The sequence below is a fragment of the Strix aluco genome, chromosome 8 (genome assembly GCF_031877795.1).
Source record: "Strix aluco isolate bStrAlu1 chromosome 8, bStrAlu1.hap1, whole genome shotgun sequence".
Taxonomy (NCBI): Eukaryota; Metazoa; Chordata; class Aves; order Strigiformes; family Strigidae; genus Strix; species Strix aluco.
Window position 1 is genome coordinate 24,080,498 of NC_133938.1, and position 21,249 is coordinate 24,101,746.

A 21,249-nucleotide genomic window follows, 5' to 3' on the forward strand; every position below is an offset into this window, starting at 1 on the left:
GAATTAAATCATGCACTTATACAAAAGTCTTGGTAAAAATGAAAGCAATCCTAACATTTTGGATCAACTCAACAGTCAATAGCAAATCAATAGCTCCAGAAAGGAAGCCATTTTTTTCTCGCAAAAAAGATTTACGAATCAAGCTAGGGGGTTAGAAGTCGAGGAGCAAGAGGGGCTAGATACAACCAGGATACATGTTTTCTTCATCCAGCCACCGTATGTTCACCACAGTTAGCTTTACTGAGTCTAACAACCTCATCCACAAGGCCCAGTAGCAATCTGTTTACGGCTCCCCAGCACTGCCTGTCAGCTGCAGTACTGGGAGAGCGTTAGGCAAACGGACCATGCTGTAGTTTCCATATTTCAGAGTGCCCTTACTTAGTGGGTAAAGCCAGGCAGCACATGGCAGGAGGCACAGCTGAGCGAGCAGATAGGAGAGCGGGCAGGCAGCAGTGCCTCGGGCACAGGCATGGTCTGTGGTAGCGCAGCCCTCTCCTCACCCAGAGGCTCCTCCCAGGTCACCTCGCTATTTCCCCTTCCAGGCCCCCAGGAAGCCAGTGCCCGCTGCTGTGCCTTGCACCCACCCGAGGCCCATGGCCATGGAGCTCGCCAGGGTGTGCCGGGTCTCCCCACACCGGCCCTGCCACAGGGTCACAGCAATGCCACAACAGCTCAAACATCAGAGAGCACAGATGTGGTCAGACCTGCACACAAACCCCACTTGCATCAGTCCTGTCAGCAGTAACAGCCTTGCAATTCCACTACCCATTTCAGTGATAGCATCAAACACGTACATGCTTATGGAGAGAAGTAACATACACCCTCGTACACTGTTCACGACCAGTGCGTCATTTACCCAGTTAAATTACCATAAACTTCTGATCTAAAAAAAAGACACTAGAAACAATCATACTCTACATTTAAAGTGCTGTGCCTCTTTTGTCAGAATTGGCACAGAAAACCCAGCTGCCATGCCCTTCTGTACTTCAGCGGCAATCCACCAGGAACTGATGAGAAAATAATCCAGGGTAGCTTTGCAGCCTTCTTGGGCTGACAGCAGGGTACACTATGTGCACCACGGCAGCCCCTCTGTACAAGGCCCATTTGACCATTCTCTCCAGATCATATAAACTCCGTAACTACTGGACAGCTTTGCAACTGAAGTCTTTTTACATTTAGAAGCAAACACTGTCCTGCCAATCCTTTATTGCCCCACAGTCTGGCATGGCAGAGACTAGTACACTAGCAAGTTATTCCAAGCAGGACTCACCAGCTTTTAAAAAAAATATAAATATTATTTTTTACTCTACTGCCAGATTTGGTCTAGGAACAGTAAGGATCTCGACATCAGTTGTGAAGCAATGTAGCTTTTTTAACCTGTAACTTAAAGAACACATCTCTACCTCTCCAATACTCTCAGCATTAAGCCATACCAACTGAACATGGAATCACACTTAGAATACTTTTATATTTAATTATGAATAGCATGTTTCATAGACAATTTCTATTTTCCACCACTCTAAAGAAATCTGTTGTTAAACGCAGAAGAAAAACATACCTGCTCCAACAGCACGTGTACAAAGTAAATAAGGAGCTCTTATGTCACCGACAAAACAAACATCACATGCAAAGGAAAGTGAATCCTTACCTCATGTTTCAGGTTCCCGTGTTCTGAAACATAAGTAAAAATTGGCATTATTGGCGACTGTAAATTGTCCGCTTTTTATATAGCAGTCTCAGCCTGTGCTGTGTTGCATTACAGAAAACACTGCTGCCTTCTTTCGCTACCCGATCCCTGCAGCCGCCCCGGCAGCCCGGGGCTCGCCAGGTCCTGTTGTGCAAACCCCGCTGCACCCTCCGCCCCGCTCATTGGTGCCGCCGGGCTGCGTCGAGCCGGCGCTGGGGCACGGGCCGTGCTGCCGGGCGTGCTGCGCTCCCTGCCAGCGGCACCGGCACCTGCTCCGCTACGCTTCAGAAACTTTTAGAGCATTTCAAAAATACTTTATCAACATTGACTCGGCAGGAATTCAAAAGCTACAGTTCTTCATTGCAAGTCGACTCTACACTTCTCCTTGCCTCTGTCTTTTCATAGCATGCCAACGTGTATCAAGATAAGATGTACACCTTTAGCTTCAAAATGTTATATATTTAGTGTCTTTAAGTTCCATGCAACATTGCATTAGTATACCACAGACACTGAAGCCACCGGTGGTTTATTTGCCTCTTTTGCTATGAATTTTCTTGTACTATTTAAAATGGGGGGGGGGGGGGGGGGGGGGGGGGGAAATCAAGTCCTATGGGTCAGCAGAAGGACTGCATCAAGACAGTAAGTTTTGCACGCACATACCTCCACACATCACAAAAGACACGAACAGGGATGCTTTTTTACATTTTTCTTTGAATGTCTAAACTGATAACAGATATTTGGGTGTTCTCTAGATTTTGGTTCAGTGCCTTATCAAAGCACACAGCTGTATTTACCTGTGTGCGTTCTCTAGCACTGCACACACTGTTGAGGCAAAGCACAAACTGCACGTGACTGATCTGCACGTCATCACATTTGAAAACTTTTACTGTAACATCTTACAAACAGTAAGCCATATTCACAGTAAATCAACTAAAGAGCTTTAACTGCAAGCACATTGTTCTGCTAAAAAAAATTACATTAAATAGTGAAGTGTGGGAAAAAAAATCTTTGGCTTTCTAGCATTTTATGCAAAGATGATAAGGCATGCCGAGACCAAGCACACCAGCTGAGGACTCTGGGCCAGGCCAGGGAGGCACAGCCTGTTTACCACTGGCAGAGCTCTCTTCTCACGTACGCTTTCAGTTATGGTTTCCTCTCTCATACAGCGCGCCAAAGACACATCATCTTGTCATTCACAGAAAACACTTTTATGATTATAACCTTTCCAAAAGTATTAATTTGCATTTGTATAGTGAGCAAAGAGAAGAAAAATAAGCCTGCCCAAAGGAGGAGATGTAGGTAGACTACTGAGGTTTTCTAAAGAGCCTGAGGGAATTAGTTGCCTAAGTGCTGCTGAAATTCAATAGTTTTGGTATTTACTTTTGCAATTTGATACGCCTTTCAGAATTTTTGCCAAAATCAGAATGAAATCACCTTTTCTGAATGTTTCATCTCAGCATTATAAATTACTTCAAACAATGGGAAGTCATTTAGGCAAATACTTGCAGGGGGCCAAAACTTCAAATCCAGATTTAGGGGTTTTTTGTTGTTTGCTTGGGGGTTTTTTCTGTGGGGTTTTTTTTGGGTTTTTTTGGTTTTTTTGTTTTTTTTAATGGCCTATATTTACTTGTGTGGATCTCTTATCAAAAAAATCAAATGGAAATGTCATTCTATCCTCCAATGGGAATAAATGAATCTGATTTTTAATGGCTGCTGTTGAATATTATTTTTACATCTAGGAAATATCCCAAACCCAACTAGAGAATTAGTTCCATTTGGTGACTGCAGCATCCCAACATTTTTCATAATAAATAATTAAGAAACTCACTAATTTTCAATAATTGGATTTAAGAAATCACTACACAAGAAGGTAATAAATACTCCTGATAACTCACATAAATTTCGTGAAAAGGGAGGTGGGGGGATTGGATTTAAAAGGAAGCCCAAAACTTTGCCAACACTGACAGACCAAAATGCCACTGGTGAATTCACTATTAACACTTCAGGAATAGAAAAATATCCAGTATCTGTATTTCCACATAAAAGCCTATTCAAAAAGTAAGACTTATGCCTGTCTTGTTATTCCATTACAGTTTGAATATTACTCTATGTCAGAATATTCAATATTCAGAATATTGAATTATGTGAATTGCTTCCTCATGAGAGATCTTTTTTCCAAATGTCACACAGGAGCAAAAAACCTCATTTCTATTTATTTCTATTTTTGGGGAAAAATGAATGTCTGAGGATATCCACCAGCAGATGCTTTACACATGACAATTTTAATTCAAGTTCCTGCTCATCACCAATGTGCCAATGAAATTACCAAGTGAGCGAGTTCTCAGTTCTGACAGCTAGCTACTTTTACTGCCACAGGTCAGAACAATTTTTAGGGTTTTTGTTTATTCACAGAGGCCATGATACCATTGGGTCACATTTTGATAATTATATTTTACTACAAAAGCATCAGAAGCAGCAGCTGGCCTCAATAACACAGATCAGAAAGTGGGAATAAGCTGCTCCTCAGGGATGCAACAGACCAGCTGGATTTACATGCTAAGTAGTAAACTACTCACCTTCCTATTTTAAAAGGAAATTCAAAATATTTAAAATTTTGAAGTAAGCCACTTTGAAGAAGCTGTGGGACTACCTCCTCCTTTCCAGTCATTTAGCCAGTCATTGCAAAGTCAGAACAAAATCAAATTGTGACCTAGAAGTACCACAGTGTAGGACTCTGCACAAAATATCAAGCTCCCCAAGTGACTTTTGTTCAGGTTGAGCAAGGATGGTTAGTTAAACAATACAGATCAACCTTTGTTGCAGGTAAATAAAAAGTGGCATAACTCCAATGAACATTCTGGGATTTGAGCATTTACTTGTCAATTCTGTTGACACGGTAGGTTTGGAGGGGAGCCAGCAATTTTGCAACTATTGATCAAGCCAGCAAAAAGGTAAACAATGAAAGCTGCTGGTTTCTTTTTAGATGTCAAAAACACATGCTTTTTATGAATAATCTCTAATGTGCTATAGCAAGCAATTTCTACATAAACAGCATGAAGCATATTATTTGGCATACACATTACCATATGAAAGCAACTCTAAACTTAACCCATTCATATGGTAACGTTTTCTTTCAAGCTCATCACACAGTTCAAGAAACTTCTTTTCCACCTAAGGAAATGTACTACTTTTTCCAATGGAATTACCTGAAGGAGAAAGGAATCATGCATAAGTTAACTAAAAAGTACTATAAAAATGCCCAGTTCATGTTTTTCTAATCCATTTATGCCCTGATTAGAGAGGTTTCAAACATTCCCTGGGAACAGCAATATAAAGAAGAAAATTTCGTGGGTTTGGCACCATATTTAAAATACTCAAAACATTTTCAGATTCTAGAACCATTATTGGTGGGTCATCTAATTGAAATGTTCAATAGTCTGTGGAACCAGTAAACATTTGCGTAAGAATACTTAATTCAATATAATTAGATGGAGTTGGAAAAATTCCAGTCTGGCAATAGAAATGAGTTGTTAATTCTGCTGGTTTAGACTAGGAAACAGACAGGAGTTTTGCAGTATGTTCTGGACAGAGGGATACTGTTTTATCAGTCTTGAGGACCTCTGCAGAAATTGCAAGGGCCACAGAACAACCTGTACAGTGAAAGTGGGAATAACGAGTGACACAGCTTCTCCCTTGGTCTACTAAAGGTATGTCTTACACCCGCTTACCAAAGGTCCCACTTTTAACCATTCCCAAATATAAACCCTTCCAACTAGTGGGAGAGCATCACCAGATGAGTAAAATTGTCCTGTGCCTTGAAATAAGGCATAGGAATGCAGTTGAGAAGCCAGAAGAGGTAGAAAGCGAAGAGGAGACCTCCACACCAGGCATCAAAGAAAGGAACACCACATATGTCCTTATAAAGGGCCCTGTCTGAGAAAGATGTGCATCCATTTTGTAATCCTTGTGTTTAAGCATTTCGTAAGGCCTTGCATTTAAGACTGCACAATCAAACTTGAAGGAGTTCATCAGAACATTATCAAAAAAGAGGGGGCATGGAGGATTTCAAGTCAAGAAAAATTAAGTGATAGGGCATAAAAATATATGAAAATGCAGAGGACTACTTGAGCATGTACAGGGCAGCATTTCAGCAGGAAAAAAAGTTAAATCAATAATGACAGAAATGAGCACAGAAGACTTCAACCAGCACTGCCGATTTATGGCAACAAGGGCAGGAACAATAAGAAAAAAAACCCCAAGGGCTAAATGCAGACATTTTGTTCTATTTATTAATTCAACTGATTAACTCTGCATCTTTTATCACTGCAACTTTTATAGTCTGTTGAACTGGACTTCTTTGAAGCAAAACATCTGAAGAGCTGGCATATGTTTGAGTATAAGGCATAGCATGACAACACAGCAATTTATCTTCAAATTTTGTCAATGTTTCTCTCATAAGTGTATCATCTAAATCTGATAGTTATTAAATTCGTCATTCTAAAGGTTTCATCTGTCTTTGGATGTCTGTCTTTAGAATTTTCACAAACTGTGACTTGGAATGAAATACAAAAGGATTTAATCCACTCAGGGAGGTTTTAAGCATCATTTCAGAAAGACTAGCAAAAACATCTGCTCAGTTGTCTAAAAAGAAAACAAAATTTTAAACTGTACAAAACCAGAAAATGCTGTGGAAAATTCAAATGCCTTTAAGATACTTAATGGTATATTCTCATTGAAGGGTTTTGAATTCTAATCACCTCTTTTCAAATAGAAAATAGAAATGGTCTGCCAAATAGGAATGAAAATTCTTTGAGGCATAGAAGAAGTTCTACTTATGAAGAGATAATTAAAAAAATTCAAGACTATTCAGTTCAGAGAGTATACTAAGAAGAGGTCATGAGAAGTTATATTTTTCATACAGAAACAGTCAGTCAAGAGTTCCATCAACTCTTCTCACAAAAACCCAAAGACACATGTTAAAGTAAAAAGGTAAAAAAGTCAAACGTAACCAGGATAAGATATGCAACCTACAAAAAAACCCCAACAAAAACCAAAAGCCAAACAAAAACTTTACAGAACTCACTGTTCCAAATCTTCTGAAACGCAGTTAGATAATTCTGTCAACAAAAATAGGGAAGCTATGCAGAAGTATTAACAAGATGTAAACACTCTTAAAACACCAAAAAGATAAAAAGAAAATTTAACAGGATTAAGAAAGTAGCATCATTCCTGAGCATTGTCCACCACACAGAGGATTTGCACTTCCCTGTGAAGCGTCTGGAATCAACCATTGGCAGAATGACAGAACACCAGATTAAACAGACCACACATATATCATGGGAGATATATATATATTCCATATCTGTGGAAGTAACTAATACCACCTGACAGGGGAATAAAAATGTCCAGTTTCCTAAAAGGATGTTTGTTTCACGTCCATTATGCCCTGTGAAAAAGGCTGTAATAGTCCCCTAGAAACAAAAGAAATACATAGCAATACAATAAATGTTCCAGGCATTTTGCTACTACCGAAGCATTCCAGCTATGCTCCACAATTTCTTATCTAATAGCACTCTCAGGCCACCTTTGCCAATTTCCCACAGGAGCAGTGAATGACACCACTATAAAAATTAAACTGATCATAAATTAATTTCTCTAGATTTCAAAAGGAAAAGCTTCAAAATTAAAACTATTTTGGAATTTTGTACATGTAGAGCATAATGCAGTGAAAATGTTGAATTTTACATTGTATCTTTGTGTCTGCGTTTCTTTAATAACATTTTATAACATGGCAGGCATGGCAGATAACTTATGGGAGACTTCATTTCTCAGCATAACTCTGGAAAAGTGAAAACATAGATCTGGAAAATCATTCATACTCAAGTTACACAAACCAGTATTTAAAAAGACTCTGAATTGTCCCATCCCTTGCTGGACCATATAGGAAAGCAGAAACTGGTAAAGCTCCTCAAACCTTTCCTTACTCTGTGTGCATTATGAATGGGCAGCACTGCTCAATCAACGCTTCTTTCTTTAAAAAGGCAAATAAAGAGTAAAATGGAAAATAACAGAAGAATCTCAAGATTTCCCTTCCTACTCATTGGCCAAAGTCCCTCATCGGGTGGAGAGAGGACACATTTTCAATAAGGTGGCCAAAACCATTTGTCCCTTCCATAGTCATTCATTCATAGAGCAAGGGGGAGCACTGCAAGAACTGTAATTTAGAGTTTGTTTTTGCAGCTACGTAAGGATGCCACAGCCTAGCACCTCCTGTCATTCTGCCTCACAAGCAGGTGGAAGATACACAACTCTTATGGCTTATACTAGAGCTACAGAAATCTGGGAGCCTTTGCACAGAAGATAGATAGACTGAAAAAGAGAAAGAGAAGTTTGAAGAGAGGACAGAGAGGAGAACACCTGGATGTAAGCTAAGCATGTCACAAAACAGTATCTTAACAATCCAGTTGCTGCCAATTTCACTGAAGAAAGCCTCAGTAGAGTATCGTTTTACAAAAGTCAGGGCAATAATTTAATGTAAAATCCAAAATAACATACTTCTCCTTTGAAGTTGTAAAATTATAATTTATTCCACTTACAAAGCAGCAGAAATGTGATTTTTTTTTTTCTTTATTTTGTTCCCTCTAGCACGTGTACAGCATTACTTAAGTATATATGCAGGAAAACTGCAAGAAAACAAACCTTGTGTTATCTAGGCATTTATGGTCATTCTTACTGATACACATTGCACCATATGTGTCCACAGATCTCTACAAAGGAATAGAAAGACAAGCCTCTGCCTCCCGGGGTCCCAGCTATCCAATTAAAATAAAAACTACAAAAGCAATTAAAACAGAAGGTGCAAAAGAAAGAAAAAGTAGAAGATGGGGTGGTTTACACCACAGAAGATAGCTCTCCTGAAGAATAGTATCCGTTTTTCTACTCTATTATTTTAAATGTTATTGCTTTAAAATATTCAAATTTTAATGTAATTTTAAGTATTTATTTTCTTTAGAATATCCGTAGGACATTCTACAAAAAACCTGTGTTCCAAACCAGTAATTTTCATTGAAATCCATGATTGCCTGTATGGTTTTCAGATCTACAAAAGATTATTTTTTGAAAGTCCAGACTTGGAGGATAGCATGTAAGATCTCCGATACAGGAAAGCAACAGAGAAAATAAAGTTCACTGACTGCAGCAGAAGTCAGTACCTGCCATCCTGGTGATTTCATGAAAGAATCAAGCAAGCAAATAGCAAAGCGAGCCAAAAGCCAAGTAGTAGTCGGGGCGTAACGCAAACAGGGACAAAGACAGAAAGAAGCTTATACAATTTTGAAATGAATAAAAAGCTAGAGCCAAAATCTTGAAGCAGCAGCTGAGTGAAGAGCAGCAGACTAAGTCATAATGTAATTCAAGCAGTGGGAAAGAGATTCTCTCTGCAACAACATTTTGTAAAGTTTGTAGATAGTAATGTCAAAAAGAAAACCCAACGGAGGAGGTTGAAGTAGCTTTTGTGAGATACTCAAGACATGAGACACTTCATAAGCTATTACGAAATAATTCTGGAAAGGAATGCAGAGATTTTAGAGAATTGAGAAGAAGAATTAAATAGAAACTTCCCCAACATATACAACTACACTTTCCAGATATCATCACGCATTCCAACTGCTTTTCTCTTTCAAACACATTCAAACAACAGGAATTCAAACATATTAATGGGGAGAGAAATTCAGGGGTTGGGGGGTGTGTGTTGTGTGTTTGTCAGATGTCCGTCCGTCCCCATCCCCCCCCATCAGCACCAAATTATCTCTAGAAAGAAGAAAGAATAGTTAAAAACTTGGACAGAGGGAAGAGTCAAAAATGGCACTATGGTTATGTGACTAGCTGACTGTAGTGCAACAAACTCACTGCCGGGGATGGGAGGCAAATGATGAGAGATAGCATTTAGCATTAGCAGTGGGAGATCCAGAAGATGTCAGATTACAGATACAGTACCGAGCAGAAAGGGAAGACGTCAAATTTGGAGTCATCTGAGGGACACCAAACGATAACTGAAGTCAGGAGAGTCCTTAAGGTCCCAAAGAGCAGAAGAATAGGGGAAGTGCAAAGTGACAATGGCCAGGGAAGAAACTCACAGAGTATAGCAATCGATTAAACAAAGAAGAAAAAAAATGGCCCTTAGATGTGAGAAGTAGAGAGCCATCAATCACCTTTTTGTGAATATTGTGAGTAGACAGAAACTATGGAAACCAAAGAGATGAAAGAGGAAGCTGAGGCAACACAAACGGCTTTAGGAGCTGAGAGGAAAATATGAAAATTGACATAGACATAAAGGGAGGACCACAGGGATGATAGATGATATGCTGTCCAGCAGGTGTTACATATGAGCAGATTAAAATGAGAGCAATTCCTTCTTGTATGCGACATTGACGAAGAAATTGGGTTTGACCTATAACAGTTCTCTCCTGCTTTCAAACATTTCAATTTAGTAGCAATAAAAATCCCTATGAATTCTAAAGGCAATTCTAATTGTGCTTATAAATGGTAGTTTCACAAGTATGTATGTTACAATAAACACAAATTAGAGGTAAATTAAACCTTAATTATATCTAGCAAGTTTTATGTCCTAATTAAAAATGGTATTCTAACAATAAAAATGACTTACCACCTGAATTAGCTCTGCCACAATTGTCTAATCTTCCTAAACATTCTTTGTGTGCTCCAGCTCCACACTTAGAACATAAATAGCCTTGATAAAATGTTCCTCTGTAAAATAAAATTAGGTAGCGATACATTAGAGGTGATAAATTCCATGCATAAAGGAAATAAGAGACATGGCAGAGGGTATTAGAAGTCATTTGCTGTTCTGCATAATGATAGTCCTTAAAGGCTCGAGAAAAAGTGACAACTGACAAGCAGCTCGTCTGCTTTTTATCACTACTAGCCATTTAAAAAAATCACAACCAGATAGTTCTTCTGGACTACTAGTAGAATAACAATCTCCATTTCAATTTAGCCCAAAGCAACTTTGGCACAGTGCACCTGAAATTGTACCATTATGTATCTATCCTACATTATGTATCTATCCTACATAGTTCATTTCTATATGAATTTGCCTAGCCACCCTGAAGAATATGATCCATTTCAAGAGAGTTGTAAGTTTGAATATATATATTTAAGCAGTAAGAGTTTATAGGCTATATTGCAAATATTCTTTACTTTAAATTTGTCCATTAAAATTAAAATATATATATTTATAGATATCCAGGTACATTTTAGTTAATATTCAGAGCTGCTAAATAAGGAGTCACTTTCCTTACTCTATATGTTCTCCAATTCCCCTTAATGAATTGGAATCTAAACTTGAGTCTGAGGGAACTGAGTTATTTTCAGATTTGTGCATGGCTTTTCTCTTAAGTACAATCCACTGAATGGCTAACAGGGAAACAGCTCTTTACGTGTACCACCGAGCAATTATATGAGTTCCATCTACTGATGTAGCTGCTTGCTCTTCACTGTAGACTTGTCTGTCCCCAAGATTATCCTGACCAGTTTGGAGTGATTATGCATCCCAGTCTCACATAACACCTTCAGCTTCAAAGGAAAATCAGGTGTCTCATATGAAACACAGGATTGAACAAGTTAAACATGAACGAAATGTACAGCAACTGCTATTTACTACAGCAATTTCCAGACTGTTAGTGATGAAATATATTTTTAATTAAATTCAGAAGCTCAGTATTTTTAAGTATTGGAATACACAAACTTAAAGACAAATAAGTAGAAAGTATAAAAATATTTTAATGCAGTCTTCCTTTTTTTTTTTTTTCCTTATTGCTACACAGGAATGCAAGATTCTCTATATAAAAGTATAGGACGTAACATTATCCTTCACTACAGATGCTTCTAAGACAAGGATTTTACCTCCACTTACAGATTAGGCACTAAAGTTCAGATTTTTTTTCCAAGTATTTACACATTAGTTTATGTTTGAAACTTAAAATTACAATCCATTTTAAAAAGCGATTTAGGCACTTTATGAGGCTAAGTCCAGTAGGCTTTCAATGCAATTTAGATATCCAGGGACATGTCTATATACCGCAAGGTAGCACTTGGGGATACCCAAGCTATCTTTGAGCAATTGGCATGCCTATGCAGAACAATGCAGCATCACGCGGGCTGTGTCCTGGAAGCAAGACAGCCGTTTCTCAGCAACAGCAGCTAGCGCAGTAACAGAGACACAATGACTCAACTATACTGCTTAAAATTCAGAAATTAGCTCTACCATCTCTAAGTTCAGGATGTCTGCACCACTTTTCATAGTCACTTAGACCTTATTGCATTGAGGGAAAAAAAAAAACTAAAAAGAAATAATCTCTGAAAATCCAGATCAGTCTAACTGTTCAGGAAAAAGGTTGCTAAAGGAAAAAATACAAGACAGGGAGAAACATACCTGAGGTTATTTTATTCCATGCCTGTGCTTATCAAAACCACTACCCATACTTCAAATGCCCTTTCTAAAATGCTATGGCTACATTTTTTGGAACATAAATGATATGCAACGTAGAATCACATCACAGAATCATAGAATGGTTCGGGTTGGAAGGGATCTTAAAGATCACCTAGTTTCAACCCCCCTGCCTTCCACTAGACCAGGTTGCTCAAAGTCCCACCCAACCCAGTCTTGAACACCGCCAGGAAGTGGGGACATGCACAGCTTCTCTGGGCAACCCATTATGAGCACCTGAACTGGCCAAAGTTTACAAAGCTTTTGCATTTCTAACTTACACTATGAAATTTAGGTTCAGTATATACCTCTATACCATTGGACATTCCATGTTTACAAAAAATTCAAGGTAGCTCCTAAAAGATAGCTGAAATAATGAATGAGAAACTACAGATGTGCAAGCATGTGTGTGTTTCAGAGGAAAGAGGCAGAAAACATGGACTTTCTTAGCTTAAGTTAGCCTTACAAATCCTTGCTGATGAAAGCATTAAGTTTCCTGCTAGCATTTCTTAACTAGCTTTGCAACATCTATTTTCAATTTGTCTACATATCTCTGGTTCAGAAATGGCTATTAATGCCTCACAGTTATTTTCCATCTCACAAAACAACCTCCCCATATCAAACATTTATGAGCATCATCATAATCTGATTTTCTGAAAAAATATTCTATCTGTTCTTGTAACTGGTGGTCTACAGCAACAGGCCTCATGGAACAGCCACAGTAGTCAAAACTGTACAAAACAGTTGTTATTTACTGTTCCACAAGAACTCCTTTATTAAAGTAATTCTCATAAGAGAATCATGATAAAGCAGCCTTCTTATAAATGAGGAGCATCTTGAGCTTTTAACAGCACTCCTGTTAATATTTGAAAATTATTATAAAAACTTGCTAATACAACAAGAAATACTACGTAGGATTTCATGGCTTGTCTGTCTTGGACGGGTAACCAGCTAGCCATGTGTTTCCACATGTTCCTTTGACTCAGATACTTCACCTGGGATAAAAAAAAAACAATACTTGAAAAGCTTACCTCAGAAGCATCTGACAGACTTTGCAAGATGTCACACGACTGAAGGTATGCATTTTGAACTCATGAAAGCTTGTATCCGCATACTCTGGCCGTATGTTTGACCTAAAAAGTGAAAATCTGCTTTAAACCAACAAAATCTAGAACATAATGCAGCATTCACAGCAGAAAATCTGAATCCATGAAGAACTACTTGTATTTACACTTTGATGTTCTTCACTGAGGTGAACCAGAAATATGGACTTTACCACATACCTTGAAATGAAGTCTAAATTATAATATTACGCAGACTGGTCCTTTAAAATACACCCAGCTGACACAATAACTAGAAAACTATACATCAAAACAAACATCATCTGGTTTTTATTCCTGTTCAAGTAACTAGGATCATTTTATGGACCAAAAGAATGCTCACTTTCTCATTCTCAAATATTTTTTTATAGGGATGTACAAGGAAAAGCAGTTTATACTGAGAAGCACCACATTTGAAAACATGAGCAGCACATTTGGGACAGCTAGGTCACAATTATGCAGCAATACACTGGCTAACAAGAGTGATTTCAAAAGCAATTAGAAAATATTTACTGGGGTTTGACTAGTCTTTCTTCAATGTGTTGCCCAATGCCTACAGCTGTTGCTACACACACTTAATTTAACAAATAAAACAGAAGATCACTGTTCACACTGCGAAGGTACCAACACACTATTCACAGACTTATTTCCAAAGACCAAATTTATGCCCAAAGCACTCACTGGTCCATTACTGTACATGTGTTTGGTTTATCCTCCCTACTGATCCCTATCAAAAGCGAAAGTGTAATTTTAAAATGACCCACTCATTTTGTTGTACTGGTGACTGCAGGTTTATTTAAATTTTATTAAGTAATCCATTCAATTTTTTCCTGTCATCTTCCCCATTTCCAAGACAGGGAGGAGAACAGGAATTTTCAACTGATTTGTTTTTTGTTTTCTGGTGGTTTTTTATTCAATAACACCCCCAAAGTAGCTTAACACCATTACTAGTAACACTGAATTGCTAGGTGTATAATTTCATATTAAGCTAGACTGTATCAGACAAAAAAAATATATATATAGTAAGGATCAATGCATTTTTAAGTATGATTTATATTAGAATGCTTAGGATTCCATAAATTTCTGGTATTTTTCTAGCAAAAAACATAGGAATGTATGATACATAGGAATTAAAATAAGAAAAAAAATCCTGAGGGTGAGAATACAAGAATCTGCAACACTCAAAGGAAAGATCAGAAGCTTTTCCAACACACAAAATTACAAATTCATGCATTAAAGTTGGAGATACTTATTAGATAAGTTTCATTTTTATGTATTATAGATAACTTCTCGACTAAAACATAGACCAGCCACAAATTGCAATGAAACATAAATATAGGTAACCATGCAAGCATCAATCTCTCCAGGACTGAATGAAAAGGCTTATGAAAAAAACATTCAGAGAATCTTTAAGTACCTAATGTCAGAAAGGTCAGTCTTCTAATCCACCTCCTGAAAATGAAACTGTACTCGAAAAGCAAATGGGATATTGCTTTTATGCTTGAGAATAACCTTACACTCAGTACTGTTTTAACTAGCTCACTAGTGTGTCTCTCTGCTATGATACGCAAGATGTCAATACCACAACCACTGCTAACTAGAACAGGCATGGGTGCTACCCATTCACAGCAGGAAGGTACAGGTATCAGGATAAAATTTATCTCAAAAAAAAAGTAAAAAACTTCTTAAACCAAGGGAACAGCATATCGTTTTGGGGCTGTTAACTCTGCAGAGCAAGGCCTATATTTCACAACATGCTTGCCAAGGGGCTGCTAAAACCTCTTAGGCTACACAGTTAGTTACCTATGGACAATCCTGAAAGCTCCCTAGAACAAGTACTTATGCTCCCAACAAAAGCTGCTTTTTGTTTACCATTTGGTTCAGACCAAGACTGCTTGCAAAACCATGTCCAAATTATCAGCCTAACATGCAGAAACTCAACAGATTTGAAAGCATATCAAATTAGTCCTAACAACCTGACCATTTTTCAGGAACAAACCAAAAAAAAAATTCCATTCATTCAATTAGAACAGGATCAATCTTCAAAAATAATAAGCATAGTGGATGAAAAGAAAAAAAAAAAAAGACATGTGTTTAACACAAGCGTATGACTATATAGCTTCATTTCGTATGTAAAAATTCTCTTCCATTCTTCTCTCAGGCAATCTTCCACAAAGATTGAAATACATGAACTCCTGAAAATATACCTCCTATTAACAGAACAAAGATGACACATGCTGTTCATTCTTCTTTATAGTAAAAGTAATATTTAAGTTTCTTTATATTTTATAAAGCCGTTCAATTTCATTTTACAGTCCTTAACAGAGAAAGTTATCCTTGAGAGGAAAAAAAGCATTGTGCTAAAATTGCAAAGAATGAAGCGATTGCCTCACAGAAGCACTGTCACAAGGCCCTCCACCTTCTTTCAACATAAATTGTTTTATTGCACCTATGGACTAAATTATCAGATTATAATGTCCTAAACAAGACAGAAGATTTCTCCAGATAAACAGTCTGTACAACTTTGGCTCTCTACTGTATGCTAAAATTTGCATACATTTACCCTACTTGCATAAGTAGAGAATACAAGACTGAAAACATATAATACAATACAAACTTTGGAATTTAATGCAAACTTCAGTTTATCTTGTCCACTAATACCTACAGGAGAAACTAGTTTGGTTCCAAGTACTACTCAGTTCTTAAGGATCATAAAAATGTATCATAAAGAGTGAATCCCTCAGTTTCTTCAAACCCCAGCAGGTTTTAGTTTAGTGATTGTAACAGTCCAATGATTACTTCAATAAATTCTTTATCTAAAAACATGTTCTTTCTTCACCACCTACACATCTTTCATACTCCCTGTCACTTCACTACCATTTAACTTCATGGATTTCCTTGTTGGTTAAGGCCAAGCTAGCACAAAGAACTTTTGAAATAGTTTTTTTTAAAAGGCATGAGCCAGAGTAGCTTGTTTAAGGGCACACAGCAACTATCAGTAAACCAAAAGGACCTTTTAAATTCTGCAAGCCCTTCTTCCCACCACTCAAAAGATATCATATTTTTCCCTTTTTTCTCCAAAGCCCCATCACCCAAAAGGAAAAACCTAAAAATCCCTAACAACAAAAGCTCAGTGAATCAAAAGGAGACACCACTGAAGTATACCACCCACAGATTAAATGAATCTGGAAGGGACTAGAGCTGCAGCATGTTACAGAGGATCCTGTGCAGAAAGAGCAGGAATCTACAAGAGAAGAAACCTAACCTGCTGCTCAGCCTTTCTTTTTGCATAGACTTTAGAATGTACTTCCAAGCAGTCATCTCAAAATGAACAATGCCATTGCATTCACTGAGAAGAGCAACATTCAAGTTTTCTTTTGTCCCTTTCAATTTCTCATCCTTCATCCTAATTGTATCAGATTTGAGGTCAAACAGGAATGGAAAAATGTCTTTGTTTATTTCAGTTTACACATCAGCAAAATACATTCTCAAATTTCAGAGTCCGTCACATTTCAAAAAGATCAGTATTTTACCCATTATCTCATGATTCTCTTCATAAAGAGTCTATTAAAAATATTAATATTTAGATACATTATCAGTTGATTCATGTTAGACAAGAAGGCATTTCATGACTGCTCAAAAAAACATTCACATTTATGCAAAAGCAAAGTTTCCAGTCATCAATATTCTCAGAAAGGCAGTAGAAAAGAACAGTGCAAAATAAGAAATAATATGCTTACTCTGAAGACAGAGTAAGTGAAGCACAATAAGAAAGATAATTAAGGATACAGCAAAAACCAGAAAAAACTACAATGAAAATAAAAAGATAATGTGTTTTATCTACTGTAAACGTAGAGGTGGAATAGGGAAAACTTTGTAGAAAAACTTATATTGCAGAGCTGACTGTGGACAGGAAAACTCTTGCACATTCTAGTACCTGATCAGTCATGCTGCATTATGGCAAATCCAGTTCTGTAGTCACATTACACATTACATCAGACAACTCTGAAATAATTTGAGATAATGCACTGTAGCGCTACATATCAAGAAGCAAGACTTTTAATGTAAAGTTTGGAACTTTATGAATCATGGTGTTTGATATTTTAGTTTTCAATGTATTGCTTTTCAACAAATCAAAAATAATGCAAAAATAACCCAACACGATACCACACAGAAGTTTCCAACTAGAGATTAAGCACAACTCATTTCTGACTGTCCAAGCCCAAATACCACAAGGGCCATAGGAAATTTTTTTCCACAAAACCTTTCACATGAATAGCGTATACTAGGGGTTCTCAACCTTTCCTTCACCACAGACCCCCTTTAAATACCTTTTGTGGCCACAGACCACCAAGACTTAATTCAAGATTTAAAGCACTGGACTGCATCAAATATTTCTTTCAATTCTCTCACGAAGGGTCTTCAAATTTGGAGAGAAGGGGAAATAAATTAATCTGTTAATGCACATACTGCTATGATAATAACTTCATTACAATGATTCCATATGAACTTAAAATAATAGCATCAACACTCTTCTTACTCAGATGGCCCATTCTGAATTTGTTGTCAAAATTTTTACATTAAAATTTGATGAAAAGTTTTTACAATATCCTTTTCACCTCCCCCCTTGTTTGTCTGTGTGCAGTCACCATATATTTTTGTTTACAGGTCCAGGGCCACCACTTGGAGGAACAGACGCCAGCCCCATTGTGGCCCTAAAGAAGGCCGTTGGGTTGAGAAAATGTCTTTAAGAGAAAAACCGCCTAGTTAAAGTGGGTCCCACCAACCATACTAGCACTGAATATACTAGTGTGTCAGGGCAGGGGTGTGGGGGGCTCGAGTATGAGAGGAGCATTGAGGGGAGGGGGCTGTGGGAAAAGGAGGCGCAGTGCTTGCCATGGGCCAGCCCAAATGTCTCTGGGCTGGACGTTCCCCACACCTGCTTTAAGCCTTCATGGACCCCCTGTGACAACACTGCAGCCCCCCAAGGGTCCGTGGCCCACAGGTTGAGAACCACTGGCATATACTATTTTTTGAGTTTTTAAATACAGTAAATCAAGCTGATAACTTCAACAGAAAAACAACAGTCACAGCATAGCATACAACTTCCCATAGTCATGTCCAACCATAAAGAAGTTCTTTTCTTATAGCATTCAAGCCTTATACTGATACCCTGTGAACACACAGCAGACCTGCCACAACACAGTAAAGAGAACACGTCACCCTTCTCAAATCTTCTTTTCCCTTCTACTTCCCAACCTTTGGGCATGTTCCAAGACAGAGAAAAACTGAATATTAGGTCAACATTAATTTTAAGCTTAATACTAAATATATTTTCTTCTTCAGAAGGATGATTTCTTGCAGGGGAGTGGGGGGTGGGAAGGAGCCTACACATAATTGTTATAAAAATTCAAACATATTGAAGCAATTTCTGTGGCTAGCATTAGGAAAATCTAATTCAGGACTTAAACTGGGTTCCTTCCCCATCAGAGTGGAACAGTCACCAATCAAGCCCTCTCACAGGCTCCTCAGTCCTCCTTCCACAACAGCTTCTACTATGGGGTGTCCCAGACTCGCCACAAATGAAAAGGTTTATCAATTTCTGCTGTCAAACAATCTTGATGAGTGGCCAGAGCAGGAAGTCACCCATATACCAGAAATGCTTAAATCTGAGGTAAATAATGACAGAACATGTTCCTCATTTTATGGTAAAACTCTGTCTCTTATTTTTACAAGCAACGTGGGGAGTCAAAAGTACTTTCTCTTCCTCTCTTCTACTTTTTCCCCAGGCTGTCTCAACTCCTACACTCTAGCAGAGCCAAAAATGTCAGGATACAGAAAGAGAGTGAATCTATAATTAGGAAAATTTTTCCAATTCTCTCCTCAATTCAGCAGCAGAGCTTTCGTAAGAGACAACCACGAGTGCCCTCTCCTGCATAGTGCTAGATCCCCATACCCAGATTTACTCCAGTCGCTACAGCAATGTCCTTGGGCTGCCTCTGAGCCTTTTGAGTAAAGCTTTCTCTTTCCAAGTTACTTGCAGAATATTAGTCCCACTGGGACCAATTCGCTGCTACACCACCAACACAAAGACCTGCAAATGCTTGTCTTGCTAGTCTCCTTCCTCTTCGGACACACAATTCTTGTCTCCACATCAGCCATCGGAGCCACCATTCAAGAAGCAGAATGACCATCATCTTCAGTCAATCCTGCATTTCTGAACAGATCTTTTGTCTGTAAAGTTTAGAGAGTTCAGTGTAGAAAAGAGTTATCCAGGTATCTTACTCAGTTGCCCTTGATATCATCAGACTTAGGAGCACCCCATTTTTGCTAACCGTGTGCATAAGAAATATTTCCCTTTTAAAAATACTTCTCCATATTTGCAGTGCCATTTCTTTCTATTGACTCTTACTTCTCGTAAGAGTAAATTGATCATAGACCAACCTCTGTCTTCAGCCACCCACATAATGCAACACCTTCGTAAATGGTGTCAGAAAGAGGTACATTATCAACAGTCCCTCACAAGTTTTGCAGTTAGAATTCATTCTAGTAATAATCTTCACCTAGATTAATGGCACAGCTGACCACAGAGCAATGCTATAGATAGCCCAAAATTATCTTGTCAGACAAGACACCTAGGCACCTATTCTTATGCCTACTGAATAAGGAATAATTCTCTCTACTATCCTACCTCAAAATACCAAAATAATTGTGCATATGAATAAAATGAAACAGTTTAAGCTACAATTTTCTAACACTTCCCTATAGCAGTTGAGATAACTGCTCAAAAACTTGTAAGTAATTCTTAACCCTAAAGACACAAACATGTCACAATCAAAACACTAATACTTAAGTCAAAATAAAGCAATGAACCTTGGCAATCTTGACGTATCAAACAGTGTAAGTTCTATACATCATCTTACAAAATTGAACTTGGATCATCATCGGTCTAAAGTGTTTCCGAGATGCATACTGCAATGACAAGTGTACATCATCAGTATCAAGAAGCTTAGATGGAATTTATTACTGTCATTTCCTTACTTAACCAAAACCATATTCGGATAAGAAAACATTAAGATCAGAATGTGTCTGAATAGCAATAGCATACAGCAGACATTTGGCTACCTTATAGCAACAATTTAATTTTTTATCAGCATTCTTACACTCATGTTTGTTTTCCACAAGAAAAACCAGAGTACCTTTCACAACAGGTTGGACTAAACAAATTAATTGTAATTTCTTCAGTGGGCTAGGCATAAATATGGTTTCTCTTACTATCAGTTTAAATTTACTCTACACAGTTAAGGCTTACAAAATAAAATGCACCAGGAAAACTACTAAAGTTTCAGCCCCAAAACTCTATCTTATCTCTCTACTAAATATGTAATTACTACAGATAATGTGGCCCAAGAGAATAAATAAAAGGCTAAGAGATAGTTTACTATAACCCCCTCCCCCTATTTTCTCATGTGGACAAGTAGCACATTAAAATCCCAGTCTTTATTTCCAGAAAGACCATATTTCTAAAGATATAAACAATGAAAAAAACCCTTCTTCCACAAATTTTAACATACTGAGTACATCTTCCCTTAGATGTTTTGCCCTTCAGACGTTTCAGTATTAGCCTTACAGACTTTAAGAACTACTGTCTCAAGTTTGTTTTGCATCGACATATTACTGAAAGCCTATTGGCTGCCAACAAATCTAACCAAAATATAATAAAGGGATAAAATAAAGTATTATGTTCATTAGATTAATTAAATTCTTATAGCAAGTGTAAATTTTAAATAGGAAATTAATGAAATGCAAATCACACTGCCTCTAATGAAAAAAAGCACACAAGAGAGGAGGTGGTATTATAAAAATTGAAAGAGTAGAAGTGACTAGAATCTGCAGCCTTTGGCTCCTGGTTATGGGTGTCAACCTCATTGCACAGCACTAGCAACAAGCAGGTA

General features: G+C 37.8%; 1 protein-coding gene across 4 annotated transcripts in view; it reads right to left on the reverse strand.

Annotated features, from left to right (window-relative positions):
• VAV3 (vav guanine nucleotide exchange factor 3) overlaps positions 1-21,249 on the reverse strand; it is a 202,070-nt gene that overhangs the window by 87,095 nt on the left and 93,726 nt on the right. For all 4 annotated transcript variants that reach the window (XR_012624163.1, XR_012624162.1, XM_074832667.1 and 1 more), the window contains exons 16-18: positions 13,226-13,327; positions 10,353-10,453; positions 1,649-1,671 (exon numbers count right to left, since the gene is read on the reverse strand). Coding sequence is in view for 2 of the 4 variants with exons in the window: in XM_074832667.1 (XP_074688768.1) it covers positions 1,649-1,671; positions 10,353-10,453; positions 13,226-13,327 (226 nt within the window). In the remaining 2 variants the exon portion in view is untranslated. The remainder of the gene's footprint in view (positions 1-1,648; positions 1,672-10,352; positions 10,454-13,225; positions 13,328-21,249) is intronic.